A 21824-nucleotide genomic window follows, 5' to 3' on the forward strand; every position below is an offset into this window, starting at 1 on the left:
TTGCTAAAATTCTGTTGCTACCATGTACTTACTATATGCCAGGCACCATACTAAGCCAGTTACATGTTTTATATAAACATATGTTTTATTATTATCTTCATTTTACAGATGAAGAAACTTGAGGCTCAGGGAAGTTAAGTAAATAGCAGAATCCAGATGTTAATTTAGTTTTTTCTAACACCAGAGGCTTTCTTCCTGTTGACTGTGCTGTACAGCCTCTAATAGATAGTATATAAATTTTATACTGACTTTGGTTAAAATCTTTTAATGTCACAGGACCTTATATGTAGCCATGTTTTCATAGATCAACTGTTAGGCTAAGTTCTATGAAGGAAGAATAATTTGCAACTTCATGAATTGTATTTCTCCTTACACTTTCATTACAAAAGCTAACTTTTTAGCAAACGGGTTCTAGTTTAAGCATAAGTTATTTGCTCCCTGCCCCTAATAAAATGAAAATGTGATTCGATGTCATAATAATGCCAACATTTCACAACTCCGCTCTTTCACAGCAGGAAGCCAAGGTCAGTTAAGACTCACCTGCCAACACCACTGACCAAAGGATAAGGCTTAATTAAAAAAAAAAAGGAAGAGTTAAAAAAGATAATTAATGTGCTAACTACTTTATCAGTTACACTTAAAACCATAAGAGAGGTTTTTTCTTTTTTTTTTTTTGCGGTACGCGGGCCTCTAGCTGTAGTGGCCTCTCTCCCGTTGCGGAGCACAGGCTCCAGACGCGCAGGCTCAGCGGCCATGGCTCGTGGGCCCAGACGCTCCGCGGCATGTGGGATCTTCCCGGACCAGGGCACGAACCCGTGTCCCCTCCATTGGCAGGCGGACTCTCATCCACTGTGCCACCAAGGAAGCCCAAGAGAGGAAATTATTTTAACAGCAGAAACCAGAGTTCCTCTTGGGGACGTAACTGTCTGTTGAGGAATATATCTTGACAGGTTGTTTTGGTTGGGCAAGATAAGGTCTCAAGGCCTCATCAGGAAACAGAAGAGATTCCTAACCTTCTCTGCCTAAGACACAAAATTCAGGGCCTGATTAAAGAACATGAAAAAAAAAAAAGATATCAGAGAAGAGAAGGTATGGTGCTAGTACAAGGAAAGAGGACAACATGACAGGAGGCCACACTGACTACTGAGAAGGAAAGGTGAGAAAGCGGTAAACTGACTGAAGGCCCTTTAAAAAGAACAATGGCTAACATTCCATTTTTAATTATTTGCAATATTTTAAATGCAAACACTTTCTACCTCACCAAATCTTCAGAAAAGTGTGCTACACATACAAATACCTAATGTAAATGCTCAGGGGAGGGGAGAAATCAAAGTAAGGGGGCTGAGCTCTGCATCTGGTCTGGCAAGGAGCAGACAGAACACCTACAGGAGGTGAGAAATGGATGAATCTAGAATTAAGCAAAAGCAGAAACTCAAAAATAAAAGCCACTGTAAGTCCTAGAAATTCTCAGAAATCTTAGAAAAGCGTTTTTGGTGTGGGATAAGGTTAGCTTGAGTCAATCATATCTAAATCTCAAAAGTCAGATTAATATCTGGGATATAAATTTTTTTTCAAAACATTAAATTGCTCATTCCTATTATTTTGAGGCTTTTATATTCATACTATAGAAAACTCTTTACAGTATTTAAACTATTTAAAATATTTTTTCAATTTTAAAAATCTAGACAAATACAAAAAGGGAGATTTCCCCATAATCCCACCATTGTGTACCCTCAAACACAAATTAAGAAGCAAAAAAAATACCTCTCTACACCTCCAATTCTACTTGCCCAGAGGTGACCACTGTTATATGTACCAGTTTTATTTACTTGCAGACTTTTTTCTATAATTTTACAGTATATATATATTTTTTGTCCTAGAAAGGGGGTTGTACTAGACACAGTATGCTGCAACTTGCTTCATTCACTTAACATATTACGAACACTTTCTATCTTTCCAAGTAACAACATATCAAGCTACTTTATTTTGTTAAATGGTTGCACAGTGTTTCATTACATGAACTTATCGTAGTTTGTCTAATACTCCACTGTCAGGCATTTATGCTTTTTTTCCAAATGTTTACTATTATAAATAACACACTACACTGAACTCTGTAGGAGAGATTCCTGGGAATGGGATTCCTGAGTCAAAGCATATAAGCATTTTAGTTATTTACAGATCATGCCAAATTGCCCTCCAATTGGCTCTACAAATTCACATTCCAATTACAGTGTACAGGAGGTTCCTTTTTTCCCTACGCCTTTATCAACCTGGATATTATCAATAATTTAAGTTTTGTCAGACTGGCAAAAAAAATTTTTTTTTGGTTGATTTATAACTTGCATTTCTCTGATTACTGATTTATCTGAGTGGTTCAACATCTTTCTATACACTTATTGGTCATGTGTATTTCTTCAATTGAACTGCACATTAATATTATTTTATTTCTTTTTATTGGATTGCTTTATTTCTTAATGATTTGTAGAAGCTTTTATGTATTATGAATACAATGCTTTATATTTTGTGTTGTAAATATTTTCTCTTAGTCCATGTAACAGAGACTGCTAGTTGTCTCCTAATATTTATTCTTCTTTTAAATCATGGTATTGTTTACACAGGCAAATGGACACAGCTACAGACCACATTTCCAAGCTCCCCTGCAGCCTGTTCATGTGACTAAGTTCTAGTCAAACTGATGTGAGCATAAGCAGTGATTATGCTCATAAAAGGAAGGGATATTTATAGCACCCTGCTGGCTGACATGAGGATAGAGTGGTGGGCCATCTTTTACCACGTCACACCTGAGGGCTAGCAGAGAAAAGCGAAGCTGCCACATCAGCTCTGGACTGTTATTATGAGGAAAAAATAAACTTCTAAATTGTTTAAGACACTGGTTTTTATGTTTTGTTTTTTACAGTAGCCTAACTTATATGTGGACTAATATGGAATTTGGAATCTATAAGTGAGGTGCTGCTGTAATTCAAATTAAAATACGTGGTACTGGCTTAGCAGTCAGACAGCAGGTGGTTAAGGCACATCAGGCTAGAACGTTGGTGATCATTGCAATCTATTTCAAAACATTTGGTAAAATCACTGCCTGTGATACCCTGGAAAGCAGACCACATGCCAAGCGAGCACGTAACCATACGGGGAAAGGCTGACAAAATTCACAATGTGTTGGCTGTTTTCTTGACGATTCAGCAAAGCCCTAAAATAAGAGATGAACTCAGGCTAGAGGTAGCCAGTGTGCAAGCAGAGACGGAAGGGAATATTCCTCTGTCTGTGGTTGAAAACCAACTGACTAGCGTTCAGTAATTTGGGGTGTGCATCGAAGTAATTTACTATCCCAACTTGAAACAGTAGTAAGAGGTACCTCTAATGAGGGCCTCAAGCTTTTCTCAAGTATCTCTGATAGACTATGGCAAAGGTGAGATTAAGGGTGTTATCTTCCCAATCAAACCCTCATTTTCAGATGATCTCAATATAGGTGCCATTAGGTTGAGAGAAGAGGATGGACAAAGTTTAACTTGATTTTATATATTTAACTTAATTTTTAAGAAACTGCCTAACTGTTTCCAGAAGTGGTTATACTATTTTAAGTTCCCACTAGCAGTGTATGAGAGTTCCAGTGCCCTATCAACACCTGGTATGGTCATGGTTTTTTTCCTTTTTAAAAAACTTTAGCCATTCTAATTGGTGTGCAGTGATATCTCATTGCAGTTTTAACCGACTTCTCTGATGATTAAACATCTATTCATGTGCTTCCTGGCCATCTGTGTATCTTTTGTGAAATGTCTGTTCATATTGTACCCCATTTTTGAACTGCACTGTAAGAGTTTTTATATTCTAGATATGTCTTTGTTTTGATATTTTGATTTTAATATTGCTGTCAATATTTATTCCTAGGCTTTGGCTTGCCTTTTCATTTTCTGAATGATATCTATCGAAGAGCAGAAGTTTTAAATTTTGATGAAATCCAATTTATCATTTTTTTCTTTATTGATCATACTTTTTGTGTTCTAAGAAATCTTTGCCCAAAGTAGCAAAGTTTGTCTCTTATTGTTTTTTCAAAAAGTTTTAGGTTTTATACTTAGGTCTGTGATTCATTTTCAGTTAATTTTTTTTCCTTTTTTTATCCCTTTTTTAGTTAATTTTTATGTATGGTATGAGGTATGGGTCCATTTTTTTTTAATTTTAGAATTTCATTTATTTTTTTATACAGCAGGTTCTTATTAGTTATCCATTTTATACATATCAGTGTATAAATGTCAATCCCAATCGCCCAGTTCATCCCCCACCCCTCACCCCTCCTTGGTGTCCATACGTTTGTTCTCTACATCTGTGTCTCTATTTCTGCCCTGCAAACCAGTTCATATGTACCATTTTTCTAGGTTCCACATATACGCGTTAATATACGATACTTGTTTTTCTCTTTCTGACTTACTTCACTCTGTATGACAGTCTCTAGATCCATCCACGTCTCTGCAAATGACCCAATTTCGTTCCTTTTTATGGCTGAGTAATATTCCACTGTATGTATTTACCACATCTTCTTTATCCATTCGTCTGTCGATGGGCATTTAGGTTGCTTCCATGACCTGGCTATTGTAAATAGTGCTGCAATGAACATTGGGGTGCATGTATCTTTTTGAATTATGGTTTTCTCTGGGTATATGCCCAGTAGTGGGATTGCTGGGTTATATGGTAATTCTATTTTTAGTTTTTTAAGGAACCTCCACACTGTTCTCCATAGAGGCTGTATCAATTTACATTCCCACCAACAGTGCAAGAGGGTTCCCTTTTCTTCACACCCTCACCAGCATTTGTTTGTAGATTTTCTGATGATGCCCATTCTAACTGGTGTGAGGTGATACCTCACTGTAGTTTTGATTTGCATTTCTCTAATAATTAGTGATGTTGAGCAGCTTTTCATGTGCTTCTTGGCCATCTGTATGTCTTCTTTGGAGAAATGTCTATTTAGGTCTTCTGCCCATTTTCTGATTGGGTTGTTTGTTTTTTTAATATCGAGCTGCATGAGCTGTTTATATATTCTGGAGATTAATCCTTTGTCCGCTGATTCGTTTGTAAATATTTTCTCCCATTCTGAGGGCTGTCTTTTCGTCTTGTTTCCTTTGTTTTGCAAAAGATTTTAAGTTTCATTAGGTCCCATTTGTTTATTATTGTTTTTATTTCCATTACTCTAGGAAGTGGATCAAAAAAAGATCTTGCTGTGATTTATGTCAGAGAGTGTTCTTCCTATGTTTTCCTCTAAGAGTTTTATAGTGTCCGGTCTTACCTTTAGGTCTTTAATCCATTTTGAGTTTATTTTTGTGTATGGTGTTAGGGAATGTTCTAATTTCATTCTTTTACAGTAGCCATCCAGTTTTCCCAGCACCAGTTATTGAAGAGACTGTCTTTTCTCCATTGTATATCCTTGACTCCTTTGTCATAGATTAGTTGTCCATAGATGCATGGGTTTATCTTTGGGCTTTCTATCCTGTTCCATTGATCTATATTTTTGTTTTTGTGCCAGTACCGTATTGTCTTGATTACTGTAGCTTTGTAGTATAGTCTGAAGTCAGGGAGTCTGATTCCTCCAGCTCCGTGTTTTTCCCTCAAGGTTGCTTTGGCTATTTGGGGTCTTTTGTGTCTCCATACAAATTGTGAAATTTTTTGTTCTAGTTCTGTGAAAAATGCCATTGGTAGTTTGATAGGGATTGCATTGAATCTGTAGATTGCTTTGGGTAGTATAGTCATTTTCACAATATTGATTCTTCCAATCCAAGAACATGGGATATCTCTCCATCTGTTTGTGTCATCTTTGATTTCTTTCATCAGTGTCTTACAGTTTTCTGAGTACAGTTCTTTTGTCTCCTTAGGTAGGTTTATTCCTAGGTATTTTATTCTTTTTGTTGCAATGGTGAATGGTAATTGTTTCCTTAGTTTCTTTTCCTGATCTTTCATTGTTAGTGTATAGGAATGCAAGAGATTTCTGTGCATTAATTTTGTATCCTGCAACTTTACCAAATTCATTGATTAGCTCTAGTAGTTTTCTGGTAGCATCTTTAGGATTTTCCATGTGTAGTATCATGTCATCTGCAAACAGTGACAGTTTTACTTCTTCTTTTCCAATTTGTATTCCTTTTATTTTTTTCTTCTGATTGCCATGGCTAGGACTTCCAAAACTGTGTTGAATAATAGGGGCAAGAGTGGACATCCTCATTTTCTTCCTGATCTTAGAGGAAATGCTTTCAGATTTTCACCATTGAGAATGATGTTTGCTGTGGGTTTGTCATATATGGCCTTTATTATGTTGAGGTAGGTTCCCTCTGTGCCCACTTTCTAGAGAGTTGTTATCATAAATGGGTGTTGAATTTTGTCAAAAGATCATTATTTCTTTTCATTCATTTTTTTTCTTTATTCTGTTCCGTGGCAGTGAATTCCAACATTGTGTCTCCCAGGTCACTTATCTGTTCTTCTGCCTCAGTTATTCTGCTATTGATTCCTTCTAGTGTATTTTTCATTTCAGTTAATGTATTGTTCGTCTCCGTTTGTTTGTTCTTTCATTCTTCTAGGTCTTTGTTAAACATTTCTTGCATCTTCTCAATCTTTGCCTCCATTCTTCCGAGGTCCTGGATCATCTTCACTATCATTATTCTGAATTGTTTTTCTGGAAGGTTGCCTATCTCCACTTCATTTAGTTGTTTTTCTGGGGTTTTATCTTGTTCCTTCATCTGGCACATAGCCCTCTGTCTTTTCATCTTGTCTATCTTTCTGTGAATGTGGTTTTTGTTCCACAGCCTGCAGGATTGTAGTTCTTCTTGCTTCTGCTGTCTGCCCTCTGGTGGATAAGGCTATCTAAGAGGCCTGTGCAAGTTTCCTGATGGGAGGGACTGGTGGTGGGCAGAGCTCAGTAAAACTTTAATCCGCTTGTCTGCTGATGGGTGGGGCTGGATTCCCTCCCTGTTCGTTGTTTGGCCTGAGGCGACCCAACACTGGAGCCTACCTGGCTCTCTGATGGGGCTAATGGCAGACTCCGGTAAGGCTCATGCCAAGGAGTACTTCCCAGAACTTCTGCTGCCAGTGTCCTTGTCTTCACATTGAGCCACAGCCACCCCCCGCGTCTGCAGGAGACCCTCCAACACTAGCAGGTAGGTCTGGTTCAGTCTCCTATGGGGGTCACTGCTCCTTCCCCTGGGTCCTGATGCACTTACTACTTTGTGTGTGCCCTCCAAGAATGGAGTCTCTGTTTCCCCCAGTCCTGTCGAAGTCCTGCAATCAAATCCCGCTAGCCTTCAAAGTTTGATTCTCTAGGAATTCCTCCTCCCATTGCCAGACCCCCAGGTTGGGAAGCCTGACGTGGGGCTCAGAACCTTCACTCCAGTGGGTGGACTTCTGTGGTATAAGTGTTCTCCAGTCTGTGAGTCACCCACCCAGAAGTTACGGGATTTGATTTTATTGTGATTGCGCCCCTTCTACCGTTTCACTGTGGCTTCTCCTTTGTCTTTGGATGTGGAGTATCTTTTTTGGTGAGTTCCAACGTCTTCCTGTCGATGACTGTTCAGCAGTTAGTTGTGATTCCGCTGCTCTTGCAAGAAGGAGTGAGCGCACGTCCTTCTACTCTGCCATCTTGCTCCTTCAGGCTGAGGTATGGGTCAATGTTAATTTTTGTTGAAAACACTTTCCTTTCTCCATTGCACTGCCTTAGCACCTTTGTTGAAAATCAATTGACCACATATGTGCGGATCTATTTCTGGACTCTCTATTTTGTTTCATTCATCTATAGGTCCCTCTTTTCACCAATACCAAACGATTTTGATTATTTTAGCTTTATGGTAAGTCTTGAAATCTGGTAACGTCTCCTCCAATTTTTTATTTTTAAAAATTGCTTTGGTTAATCTCTGTCCTTTGCATTTTCTTTTAAATCTTAGAATCAGCTTGTCATTAAAGAAAAAAAAGTCTACTAGAATTTTGATTAGGATTGCATTGAATTTATAGATCAACTTGGGGAGAACTGTCACTTTAACAATATTGGGTATTCTTATGCATGAACATGGCACATCTTTCCATTTATTTGTCTTCTTTAATTTCTTTCAGCAAAATTTGTAGTTTTCAGCGTAGAGGCCTTAGACATATTTTGTTCAACTTATTCCTAGGTATGTTATGATTTTGGGCCTACCATAAATGTTTTATTTTTTTAAAATTTCATTTTCCAGTTGTGTGCTTTCCAATCTTTACGCCTTTTACTTCTTTTTCTTGCCTATTGCAATGGCTAGGTTCACCAGTACAATAATGAATACAAGTGGTAAAGTGGGCATCCTTGCCTTGTTCCCAGTCTCTGGAGTAAACAGTTTAGTCTTTCACTATTAATCATGATCCTCACTATACATTTTATAGATATTCTTTATCAGTTTGAGAAATGTTCTACTATTCCTACTTTGCTGAGAGTTTTTATTACAAATGAGTGCTGAAGTCTGTCAAGTGCTCTCCTTGAATCTATTAAAATCATCATAGAGTTTTTTCTCCTTTACTCTGTTAATATGGTGCATAATATTAGCATTTGAAATTCAATCAAGCCTTGCATTCTTGAGACAAACTCTACTTTGTCTATCAGCCTTTTTACATATTGTTGCATTCAATTTACTTACATTTTGTTAATTATTTTTGCATCTACATTCATGAGGATTATTAGTCTGTAGTTTTCTTCCTTCCTTTGAGGAAAATGTTTGATAACCAACTTCTTTAATCTATATAGGGCTATTCATTGGTTCTTCTTGTGTGAATTTTAACAAAGTGTATTTTTTAAGAACTGTGGCTATTCCATTTATGTGGTTGTGTTCATTAACATAAGACTGTTCATAATATTCTCTTACTATCCTTTTACTATTCACAGATTCTGAGGTGTTAATCTCTTTTCATCCTTGGTAGTTATGATTTTTGTTCTCTTTTTCCTGATCAGTGTAGTTAGGAGTTTGTCAATTTTGTTGATCTTTTCAAAAAGCCAGTTTTATATTTGTTAGTCTTCTCAATTGTCTGTTTTCTATATCATTGATGTCTATTTTTATTTTTAGTATTTCCTTTGGGTTTACTTTCCTCTTCTTTTTCTAGTTTCGTATGGTAAAACCTCAGGTCATTGATTTTAGATCTTACTTCTTTTCTAATATTAGCATTTAAAGCTACACATTTCATTCTAACACTGTTTTAGCTGCATCCCGCAAACTGTGATGTTGTATTTTCATTGTCAAAATATTTTCTAATTTTCCTTGTGATTTTGTCTTTGATTCACAAATTATTTAGAAGTATGTCACTTTATTTCCAGATATCTGAGGTTCTCCTAATTACTCTGTTACTGATTTCTCATTTAATCCTGTTATATTCAGAAAGTACACTTTGTATGACTTCAGTTCTTTTAAATGTATTGAGACTTGTTTTATGGCCCGATGAATGACCTATCCTGGTAAATGTACTATATGCACTTGAGAACAATGTATATTCTGCAGTTGTTGGATGCTCAGTGTACTATAAATGCCAATTAGATCAAGGTGTTTATGTTGTTCAGATCTTCTATGTCTTTACTGATATTTTGTCTAGTTGTTCTATCAATTGCTTAGACAGAAGTATTAAAATATCCTAGTACATTGACGAATTGTGTTTCCCCCTTTAATTTTTGTCAATTTTTGCTTCATGTATTTTGAAACTCTATTACTACAAAAAACACATTTACAGTTGATACACCTCCCTGATGAATTGTTCATCATTATGAAGTGGCCCTCTTTATAACACTCTTTGTCTTAAAGTCTATTTTTTCTGATATTTAAAAATAACCATACCAGCCTTCTCGTTCTTCCTGTTTGCATGTTGTATCTTTTTCTATCCACTTACTTTCAACCTACATGTCTCCTGTAGCCAGCCTATAGTAGGAGTTTGCCCTTTTATCTACTCTAGCAATCTCTGTCTTTGAGATTTTAAGACCATTTACATATAATAGTTGTATTGGCTAAATTTGGGTCAACCATTTTACTATTTGTTTTCTCTGTCTTCCTTATTTTTAATTCCTTGCTTCCTCCTTTCCTGCCTTTTTTTTTGGATTATTTCTATACCAATTTTGGTGATTACCCTAGAAGCTACAGTATGTCTCCTTGTTTCCTGCTGCCTGAAGACCACTCTGTAGAATTTCCTTTACTGTTTATCTGCTGTGGCACATGCTCTCTATTTTGTGTTTATCTGAAAATGTCTTCATTTTTGCCATCATTATTGAAGGATCTTTTGGCTGCGTAGAGATTTCCAGGACTGCGGATTTCTTTTCATATATTAAAAATATGATTCTACTCCTTTCTGGCTTCCACTATTGCTTTTCAGAAATAAACTGTTAGTCTAACTCAGGGGTTGGTAAATTATGACCTTTGGGTCAAACTGGGCCCAGCAACTGTTTTTGTAAATAGTTTTACTGAAGTATAGCCACAAACATTCATTTATGTATTATCTATGACTGCTTTTGTGCTACAATGGCAGAATTGATTGGTTAAACAGAGATTATATGGTACTGGCATAACGACAGAAAAATAGACCAGTGGACTGGAATAAAGAAACCAGAAATAAACCCTCACATATATGGTCAGATGACTTTCAACAAGGATGCCAAGGCCACTCAGTGGGGAAAGGTCTCTTCAACAAATGGTTGTAGGAAAACTGGATGTCCACATGCAAAAGAATAAAGTTGGACCCTTACCTTACACTGTCTACAAATATTAACTCAAAATGGACTAAAGACCTAAATATAAGACCTAAAACTATAAAACTCCTGGAAGAAAACATAGTGGAAAAACTTCATGACACTGGACTTGGCAATGCTTTCTTGGATACAACACCGAAAGCACAGGCAACAAAAGGAAAAGTAGACCAATGGGACTACATAAAACTTAAAACTTTTGTGCATCAAAGGACACAGTCAACAGAAGGACTGTGAGTAGAATATTAGCTAAATTAATGTGATCTTGAACAAGTTACTTATCCTCTCCAAGATTAAGTTTCCCGATCTTTAAGACGATAATACCAGTTTCATCAAGTTTGCTGTATGTCATAAAAGTGAGTGTGTAGTAAATATTCATCACTGTCCTTTTCTAAATTGCCTTCAAAGTCTGTGCCATTGCTTTGAACATCTGCAGTGGTAAGAAATCTTAATCTTTGATCGTAGATTGGATCATATACTCAACTAAAAGCAACTGTGCAAGCTAAGTTTAACAAACAAAATGAGTGATCAAGATAGCTTTTAGTCTAAAAGGCATTTTGCAGAAAGAACCCAATGAGTCTAAACAACATCTCGATCATATTACTATTAGTTTACTTTTTGGAGAAATTCTCACAGAAGTTCCCAAGATTTTTCCAATTTTTATGGGTTAAAATGATTGCTTAACCTGATTCATTAATTCACTGAACTGCATGCCTCTGACATGCATATAATTTGAGAATATTCAAGTTGTCCACTGAAGACTTTGATGACTTGGTTTTGGATCATACAAGAAACATGTTTTATTGGATGTCACCATTTTCTTAAAAAAATGATTCTTTCCAATTTCCCTAGAAAGAGTAGCAGCAACTGTACTAAAACAATCACTCGGGCTCCTACAAACCACAAGAAAAATCCCATTGATACAGAGTCATACTTTAGAGTATCTTTACAATATGCTCAGGATAATGTCTTTAATGTCCATCTAATTTTTTCCTGCCACAGTTTAAGCATATTCCCTCTTGTACTATACTCTGCTAATAAGAGAACAAGTACTTCCGTAATTACAAAGTCTTTGGCATCTGAAGCAGTTATTGAATCACCCTTCATCCTTGCATTCTCCAAGTTAAATAATCCAAATTCCTTTGCTTTTACTTACCATGTTCTCTTTTCAAAAGCTCATACTCTTACATGCAATACTGGAATATAACGTTTACATACTTTAAAAGGATGATTAAGAAAAAATAAAGAGTTAAAATTGCAGTTGTATGAAACAGCAATGTGATTAGTATATTACAATTATGAATAATAAATGAAGACTAGAAAAACTATCATTCATATATTAATTCTACACTATGATTCTACTGCTAGCATTCTAGAGCACAATAATCCTTACCAGGGGACTTTCCTTGCTGTGAGTTGCTTCTTCGCTCGCTGTATCTGGCTGGAGTGGATAAACCTGTGTCTTTACTAGGCTTGCTAGCAGGCCCCATTTCTGAAATAAGGAATCCCATCTGTTCTGAAGGCAAGATATTCTCAGGTGTTTTCATCTGGCATTTTATACTGGCATCCACCTAAAATATTAAACCCACTCATTATTCCAAATTTTCCCCAAATATCTACTAAAAGCTAAGATATTTTAACACAGGAGTTCTACTATAGAAACATGATCCAACAAATAAGACTGTAAGGCTTTTCATCCTTAAGAATGATACCACCCAGGCTTCCCTGGTGACGCAGTGGTTGAGAGTCTGCCTGCCGATGCAGGGGACGCGGGTTCGTGCCCCGGTCCGGGAGGATCCCACATGCCGCGGAGCGGCTGGGCCCATGAGCCACGGCCGCTGAGCCTGTGCGTCCAGAGCCTGTGCTCCGCGGCAGAAGAGGCCACAGCAGTGAGAGACCCGCCATTTTCTTACCGCCAAAAAAAAAAAAAAAAAAAAAAAAAAAGAATGATACCACCCGATTTTGTTAAGCTAATCTGAATATTCGGTAGTAAGATGTATATTTCCCCATACACAAACTACTGAAATGTCTATGGAGCTACAATATTTACTTACGATCAGAGGAAGATTCACCATGAAGTTTCTTTTTTCTTTTTTGGTAAAATTCACATCACACAAATTCACAATTGGTTAATACCACTATCTTTTCCCACTCTAACATCCCTTCCATCAGATTGCCTGCCCCTCTTGGTGATACTGGAATGGCCATAGGCATTATCCTGTTGGATGATGTCAGAGGGGTTATAAACACTTTATTCTATTAATTTTGTATTCTTTGGCTTAATGAGGACCTCAAATTTGTATAAGCTTCACTCCCTATGAAATCTAGATCTGCTCTGCTTATGACATATGAATTTCTCTCTTGGAGTTCCTATGTTTTCTTTGGAATATCAAATCCCTTTGTCAAGCTGACCAACTTCTCAAATACTCTATTTGTTTATGAATTTATTTTAAAATAAAACAATATAATGAAGTAGAGCTAGGAGTTCAAAATATAGCTTTCAAAAGCTGTGATATCCAAATTAAAAAAAAAATAACTGTGTGAATGCAATTTTAAGGTACAAAATCTAATCTTTTGGATGTGACTACGAAGGCATAAAGGCAAATTTCATGTTCTTTTCACAGGCATATTTGAAACATAATGGGACTATCTTTGGTCTATTGAATTTATAATATTAATACACAGTATACCGGATCTCAACAGTTGGGCTCAAGAAGGACAATGAGTTGATAAAAACCATAAGATAGGGCTTCCCTGGTGGTGCAGTGGTTAAGAATCCGCCTGCCAATGCAGAGGACCGGGTTCGAGCCCTGGTCCAGGAAGATTCCACATGCCGCGGAGCAACTAAGCCCGTGTACCACAACTACTGGGCCTGCGCTCTAGAGCCCGCGAGCCACAACTACTGAAGCCCGCGCACCTAGAGCCGGTGCTCCACAACAAGAGAAGCCACCGCAATGAGAAGCCCACGCACCACAACGAAGAGTATCCCTCACTTGCCGCAACTAGAGAAAGCCCATGTGCAGCAACGAAGACCCAACACAGCCAAAAATAAATTAAATAAATAAATAAACCCAAAAACCCCATAAGACATTTGGATCTAAAGTTAGAGCTAGAAAAGAATGCATTTTAAAAACTGCCAGAAATTCCCTGGTGGTCCATTGGTTAGGACTCTGCGCTCTCACTGCCGAGGGCCTGGGTTCAACCCCTGGTCAGGAAACTAAAATCCCACAAACCGTGCAGTGCGGCCACAACCCGCCCCCCCCACACACACACAAACTGCCAAAAAGTTATCTTGGGAATCTCTAACAATGAAGACATTTTCAGTTCCATTAAAGAAAAAAAATCCAAAATGAAATACATATGTATCAGGCTAAGATCAAGAAAAAAAATTAAGTAGGAAAAAAAATAATCACAAAAGTGATTTTAATTTGGATGTACTTTTATTTTTTGGAATCAAAGTTTATTCATTTCTTGGTCATAAGCTAGCAGCAATAAAGGAATTAGTCTCTACCTTCAGAATATATCTCTCAAACTAGAGTCAGAATTCTGCTTTAGGAATGAGAATATTAGTAGGGAAATTTAAACACAGTATGCTGTCAAGTCAAATTAGAATTCTATAGGGACTTCCCTGGTGGTCCAGTGGTAAAGAATCCACCTTACAATGCAGGGGATGCGAGTTCAATCCCTGGTCAGGGAACTAAGATCCCACATGCCATGGGGCAACTAAACCCTCACGCCACAACTACTGAGCCCGCGCGCCTCAACGAGAGAGCCGGCGTGCCACAAACTACAAAGCCCACACGCCTTGGAGCCTGCACACCACAACTAGAGAGAGAAAACCTGCACGCCACAAAGAAAGATCCCCCATGCCTCAACGAAAGATCCCACATGCCTCAACGAAGATCCCGCCTGCTGCAACTAAGACCCGACACAGCCAAAAATAAATTAAGCAAATAAATAAATCTTTAAAAAAAATTTGGAATTCAATGATGCTGTAAGAAAGTATGAAAACACCTCCAACCATCTCCTTACCTCCATGCTACAAATGGCCAGGAAAGTCCTGATATTATCTATGAGATAAACCATCCCTTCTGAGGAGTGGAATTTAATCAGCCAGGCACACCTAGTCCATCCAAACTAAGTTAGGAAGCAAGACTCAAGGGATGCTTTTAACATGCAAATCAGTCATACCACAATGCTCATTCAGACTGCCTCTCTAGAGGCTGACTTCAGACCACAACGTAGTGAGAGGATGCCTGAAGGTTAAGGTTACTTCTGAATCTTTTGTGCAGAACCACTGGGACACGATCCTTCTGAAGAGCATAATGAACTGGTATTAAACCCAAATAAAACCTGGACAAAGTCTCCACTAGAACAGTCTTCAGCAAGAAGCACTAGGTACCTTTGAGCTCTATTAGGATTTTTTCTTTGCCTCTTACCTCGTGTGTGCTGAACGGTAGCCCTTCCTGCACAAATACTACTGAAGACGGAGATGGATTATGACTTAGCTGCTCCTTCGGTTTGACATGAGCTTGCTGACTGGCTGCAGACTCCTGCATTGTAGTGTTTTCAACAGGCTGAGCCGTGTGGATGGTATAGTTGTACTCAGGTGACTGTGGTAGAGAGCAGGTAATTGCTTGTTCTGTTCCAGCCACAAAAGACGTAATATCTGAGCCTACAGCAGTAAGTGGCTCCAGCTGGCTAGCCTGACTTGTGGAAGATGGATTGCTGTTGTTTGAATTAGCTAGGATATGTTGGCCTCTGTTAGACTGAGATGTTGAGCACTGATTCTCAACAGGCTCCACCTTTACCATCTCCAATTTAGGGGAGGAATGCAACTCATCTACTATCTGAAAAGCAGCCTCTAGGTTTAATTCTGACTTTTTATTTTCATCAGTAGCACTGCAAGGCCAATCAGAAGGCAGAAATTCAACTGGATAGGAGGATTGCACTGGAGGATTCTGGGAAAAGAGAAAATAGGACTGTTTGGATAGAAAACCAAATATGAGATTAAGGAGGAAAGCAACAACATTTAGGCTGATGAACGCTAAATATAAACAAATTAAACTTAAAGCTCACTAAGAAAACTTGAATGCCAATCAACTTTTCAGCAGTAGTAGCTTCGACTCTATTGTTAACACTTACACAGGAACTATTATGTGTCAACCACTATATTAAGTTTAATACTGGAATGGACCAATAATTCTCAGGGTTAAAGTACACAAAATCAAAAAAGTCATAGTACCCAAAAATCTATTTGTTGATAAAATGTCTATAAACCAAACTCTTCTATAAAGGCTGACAGACAGAAACGTCATTTGTATCTGTAATATACTGGTTTAGGAATGTAGTAAGGAAATGTCAAACACAGGATGCTCACAAGTCCACCATTGCTTCTATAGATTCAGGGGGGAGGTACTGTTATTCTGTTCCAAATGATCTGGGAAAAAATGTACGGAATATCAAATGTCCTTTGGTCCTGAGATTATTTAAATAATAAAACAATAGATTAAAATAGCTGTCACTTTTAGACTGATATCTTCAAGATGTATTCTCTTATACACAGTACTTTGCACAGAGCAGGCATTCAATACATGTTTGCTGAATATCTCAGGTTATAAACATAAGATACGGAAGAGTTACTATTAAATAAAACATGTAGTGAGTCAATATTGCCAAACACATTGACAATGATTGCGTCAATGATTTGAAGGCCATAATGCCAAATAATGTAAATCCGAATGGTTTAAGCATCAAGCTACTTTACTATAGCTGATAGCCCCACTTATTGAGATCTTACTATGTGCCAAGCACATACAAAGTGCTTTACATACATTATTTCATTTAATCCTCACAAGAGGTCTATGAAATGTGATCATCTCTATTTCCAAAGGATGGAACTGAAGTTCAGAGTAACTTCATAATTTATACAAAGTCACAAAGAAGTAACTGACAGAGTCAGGTTTCAAACCTAGGTGTGCCTGACTCCAGAGTTCTTGCTCTTAACCACTGCAATATACTGACCATTCATGCACACTCATATCTGCAGGCCAACAAAACTAACTGCATTTATTTCCAGAACGTTATCTGAAATACTTCCCTTTTTTCCATTTAAAAATTTTATGTCTACTTATCTCTATTTTCCTACAGTGAACATGTATTGTCTTTGTAGTAAGCAAAGGTCTTCAAAGATGTTTTAAATGATTTATTTAAAACATAAATATAATCAAGATATAACACCAACAGAGTATCTCCAGTATGATCCAGGGGAGAGAATGCCTGGATCTACAGACAAGAGCATCTAATTTGTGAGATAGATATGTCTTTCCAGTGAAGATGAATCGGCTAGACTAACATGCTTGATGACAGCTGCCACTAAAAATGTCCAGCTGGGCTTCCCTGGTGGCGCAGTTGTTGGGAGTCCGCCTGCCAATGCAGGGGACGCGGGTTCGTGCCCCGGTCCGGGAGGATCCCGCGTGCCGCGGAGCGGCTGGGCCCGTGAGCCATGGCCGCTGGGCCTGCGCGTCCGGAGCCTGAGAGGCCACAACAGTGAGAGGCCCGCGTACCGCAAAAAAAAAAAAGTCCAGCTAAGTCTCCTTGATCTGATTCTATACTCCTCAAAGAAAGAAAAGAAAGAAAAGACAAAAAAGAAAAAAGGAATGTTCTTTTGAGTACTGTAATGTCAATAGTAAGATATTCTCTAAAGAACAGAAGCTATCATGACTACATGATATCAAAGGAAAACAATTCCAATCTTTAAGCAACTATAGCATAAAAATACAAACATGGGATTTAATCTTATCCTAGAAGTAGTAGTCTACAACATTTAAATCAAAGCAATTGCTTCCTAACAAATATGAGAAAAAATCGAAGTGCAGTGTTTACAACATGGGGGCTTTCTCATTTTTGACATCATTTTCCTTTCTCCTTTAAAAAAAAAGTAATTGTACCATCTTGGAAGGATCTGTCATTTGGTGATTTATATACTTTTAGAGTTTATCTGGTATTCATTTTACCATGGTAATCAATTTTACCATTGTTGACAGTTAGTTGAACAACATTGTTCCAACTAACTGTCAGCAATGATGAAAATGTTCTCTATCTGTACTATAAAATTTGGTAACCGCTAGCCAAACGAAACTATTAAGCACCTGAAATGTGGCTAGTGTGACTGAGGAATGATTTTTTTTTTAACATCTTTATTGGAGTATAATTGGTTACAATGGTGTGTTAGTTTCTGCTTCATAACAAAGTGAATCAGCTCTGCATATACATATATCCCCATATCTCCTCCCTCTTGCATCTCCCTCCCTCCCACCCTTCCTACTGAGGAATGAGTTTTAAATTTTATTTAACTTTAATTCATTTAAATTTAAATAGCTACATGTGGCTAGTGCCTAAGAGTAGGCCAAGAAGATAGTGTAGGCCTAGAAGAATCCTCAGACATCATTTACATCAACTCTTCTTTTTTTAGAATTGAGAAAAACTAAGGCCATAATCCACAGCTTACCTCTGGCTACTCATTAAGATAAAATTACACTTTGGAATTCTGCAAGGCCAATCGTATTGTACCTGACGCAGGGTATGTCCATTGTTCCCAGCATCTTACCTGGAAGTAGTTGCAGTGTGCATAGGAAGGGGCAGTGGGAGTCACACAACTACTGAGCGCATCCATGTGGGTAGGAGAGCAGCACTGCAGCACAGCTGGAACAAATCCAAACACAGAAAAGCCGTCAACCCAAATCAACCTCTACAGCATTCAAGGCACTCCTCTCTTTCAACTTGGAACAAAAAATTCCAAAAGTTTTCCTTTGTGGGTGCAATAAAATATATTTGGTCCAATTAGGTGTCCTTATTTGTTGAAAACAAATGGTAATAAGGCAATATTAAAAGTCATTTAAAAGGGTCATGTCTACTTTTATAAATGATTTCTTTAGCACCTAAACATTTTGTTGCCCTTCTAACCAAACATTTATTCTCACTGAAAGTAGTAATTTCCTTTTACTGAAGATATCAGAACATATTCAGAATTCTAAAATAATTATTTCAATCATTTTAATAGTAACAAACATTTGGAGGAAGGTTTTTAAGGATAAAATAAGTATAAGTACACTCCAAGCACTCCTACTGTTGTACAATGCATCCAGTGGAATCTATGAAAACAATGTTTTAACAATTTAGACAAGTGGTTAGGAATTCAGATTCTAGAGCCAGACTGCCTGGCTTTGGAGCCCAGCTCCAAAATTTTAATAGCTGTATAAACTTGAGCAACGTTAATCCCCTTGGGCCTTAGTTTCTGCATTCTGTTAGAATAGGGAAAATAATAGTACCTACCTAACATGTTTGTTGTGAGGAGTGAATGAGTTAATATGCACAAAGCACTAAGAACAGTACTGGCATACAGTAAGCAAGCAATAAGTAAATAGCTAACAATGCTATTATTTTAGCTAAGGAAATACATTTTCCAAACTTTCTCTTTATAGTTAGGATACCATGAAAAGACTGAACTCTTTCTACTGGTAAAGTCATACCTACAGATGTAGCCTTAATAATAGGTTGAGTCTCCCCTTTTCCAGAGAGAGGCCCTCTAGAACGACTGAGAATCAGTTATAACATCACATCTTTGGATTAAACAGAGGATGACATTTGTTGAACACCTACCATATTCCAGGCACAGTCCTAGGTCCTTTACATATATGGCCTCATTTAATCCAAACAACAATTGAATGAGGTATTAACATTACTTTACAAAAATAAGGAAACTAAAGCTCAGGGATGTTAAAAAATGTGCCGAAAGTCACAACGCCGATAGTGACAGAGGCAAACTCCAAAGTACATGCTCTTTAATATATCATAATACTTCCCTAATCTTTTCTTCTTCCTAAATGTAATATTTTAATTTTACTAGAACTCCACTTGCTGAATATTTTTAAGGTATCCTTTTTGTAAGGTGGCAACTTTCTCTTTTTTGGTCCATGTTTTTCATATTTTGAGTATGCTAATAATATTACTAAATAATCTTATTCGGTAAACTTTGAAGTGAATTAGCCTAAGGATTGTAAAAATTCATTAAAATGCTTCCCTATTTCTCCATTACTGACTACTGAATTTTTAAATGTCAGAAGTTCATAAAGGTATACAAGAAATAAATATTTTATTTTATCATGTGCATTTTAAGGCATTACATTTTGCACACAGAAGTAAACAATTAAAATGATGGATAGAATTCTAGTTCAATTACAAACATAAGGGTTGATGTTTTCTGAATTATTACATAATTTTAACAAGTCCAGTGGTTAAAAAAGCCAGATATTACTAGAATGGTCACATAAAATTCAAGCTGTTGTCATTTCCAATATCCTTGGAGATTATTCAAATACACAATTAAAATGTTTTGGATTTGAACTTGGTTTCCCATAATATTTAGAGGCACAAATATCCTGGGACGTAAGTTAAATCCAAAAAGCAAAACAGCAAGGAGAGGTCTGCGGGGTTCGCCAAAACTGAAAAACACTGGGATCTTTAGTTTCAACAGCTGAGGAAAACTTAGCCCCCTAGTGGCAGTACAGGACTCAGTCAGGGGCTGCAGGTTTTCACCCATCAGGGCACCATAAAAGTGTTTTGTTACAAATAAATCAGTGAACGGTATTAGCTTTATTTTTCTGATATTGCTATGATCTGACTCCATTGTTTACACATTTTGAATAGTTGTTAAAGTGTACTTTAAAATAAATTTCTTGGAGAAATAGAATATATAACAGAGAATATATTAATAGATAGTTGATAGCTGATTTGGAATCTAAGGAAACATCAAAATAGTGAATATCCTTTAAAGTGTCCAGTTACAAATGGAAAGTAGAAAGGTACCTGCATGAAGAAAGGGAGGACTTGAACAGATAATCCAAAAAGATTCCTCAATGGCTATTTCCTTACCAGTGCAGTGCTACTTCGTATAATCAACAAAATAGAACAAAACAAAGTATTAATAAGTTTACTGAATATGAAAGCCTAGCTATAAAACTGCAACTGTGTGCTTAATACATGACAAATTCATTTAGCATGTATTATGAAAGCACTGTGAAAGCACTAACATTTATAAAACTGAGTTTATCGCTATGTCCTAAGACACGTTCATCTGCATAAAGATCTTCCAGTATTTTCCTGAAGGCAGTGTTCACTTAAGGCATTAAATTGCATATAGAATAAAAAACTGGAAATAATGAACAATTTCTATTCCATATATAAATATCAGAGTTGATGACATTTAAAAAAACAATTCTAGGGCTTCCCTGGTGGTGCAGTGGTTGAGAGTCCGCCTGCCGATGCAGGGGACACGGGTTCGCGTCCCGGTCCGGGAAGATCCCACATGCCGCGGAGCGGCTGGGCCCGTGAGCCATGGCCGCTGACCCTGGGCGTCCGGAGCCTGTGCTCCGCAACGGGAGAGGCCACAACAGTGAGATGCCCGTGTACCGCAAAAAAAACAAAAAAACAAAAAAACAATTCTAGTAATAAAATAAAGACAGGATTACTAAAAATTTATCTAAAGGTAAAAATTTTCACATCCACTATAGGTTAGGAAAAGAGGTTCATATACTTTATCCTATGGAGGTAATTCAAATCTATAATTAAAATGTTTTGGACGTGAATCTACTCTCGAATAGTACAGTGTCAACAGTAAGGAAATACCCAACATAAATACTCAAAAGGAAAAACATCCTAATAAATAGTAAATTTAATTTCAAGATAAGTTACTACAGCAACTAGAACCCCAACATCTCCTCATCTACAGTGAGGTAAAGATATGGTTTTCTAGGGACTTCCCTGGTGGCACAGTGGTGAAGAATCTGCCTGCCAATGCAGGGGACATGGGCTCGAGCCCTGGTCCAAGAAGATCCCACATGCCGCGGAGCAACTAAGCCCGTGTGCCACAACTACTGAGCCTGCGTGACACAGCTACTGAAGCCCACACGCCTAGAGCCTCGTGCTCCACAACAAGAGAAGCCACCGCAATGAGAAGCCCGCGCACTGCAAAACGAAGAGTAGCCCCCGCTCGCCACAACTAGAGAAAACCCGCGCACCGCAGCCAAATAAATAA

At 37.5% G+C, this 21824-nt stretch overlaps 1 protein-coding gene across 3 annotated transcripts in view; it reads right to left on the bottom strand.

Moving 5' to 3' along the window:
* HSF5 (heat shock transcription factor 5) overlaps positions 1-21824 on the bottom strand; it is a 51881-nt gene that overhangs the window by 17449 nt on the left and 12608 nt on the right. For 2 of the 3 annotated variants that reach the window (XM_079905492.1, XM_079905491.1), the window contains 3 exons: positions 18339-18433; positions 15169-15690; positions 12123-12300 (listed from right to left, as the gene is read on the bottom strand). In XM_079905492.1, coding sequence (XP_079761618.1) covers positions 12123-12300; positions 15169-15690; positions 18339-18433 — 795 coding nt within the window. The remainder of the gene's footprint in view (positions 1-12122; positions 12301-15168; positions 15691-18338; positions 18434-21824) is intronic. The other variant, XM_079905493.1, reaches the window with a different exon arrangement.

This window comes from Stenella coeruleoalba (genome assembly GCF_951394435.1).
Source record: "Stenella coeruleoalba genome assembly, chromosome: 19".
Taxonomy (NCBI): Eukaryota; Metazoa; Chordata; class Mammalia; order Artiodactyla; family Delphinidae; genus Stenella; species Stenella coeruleoalba.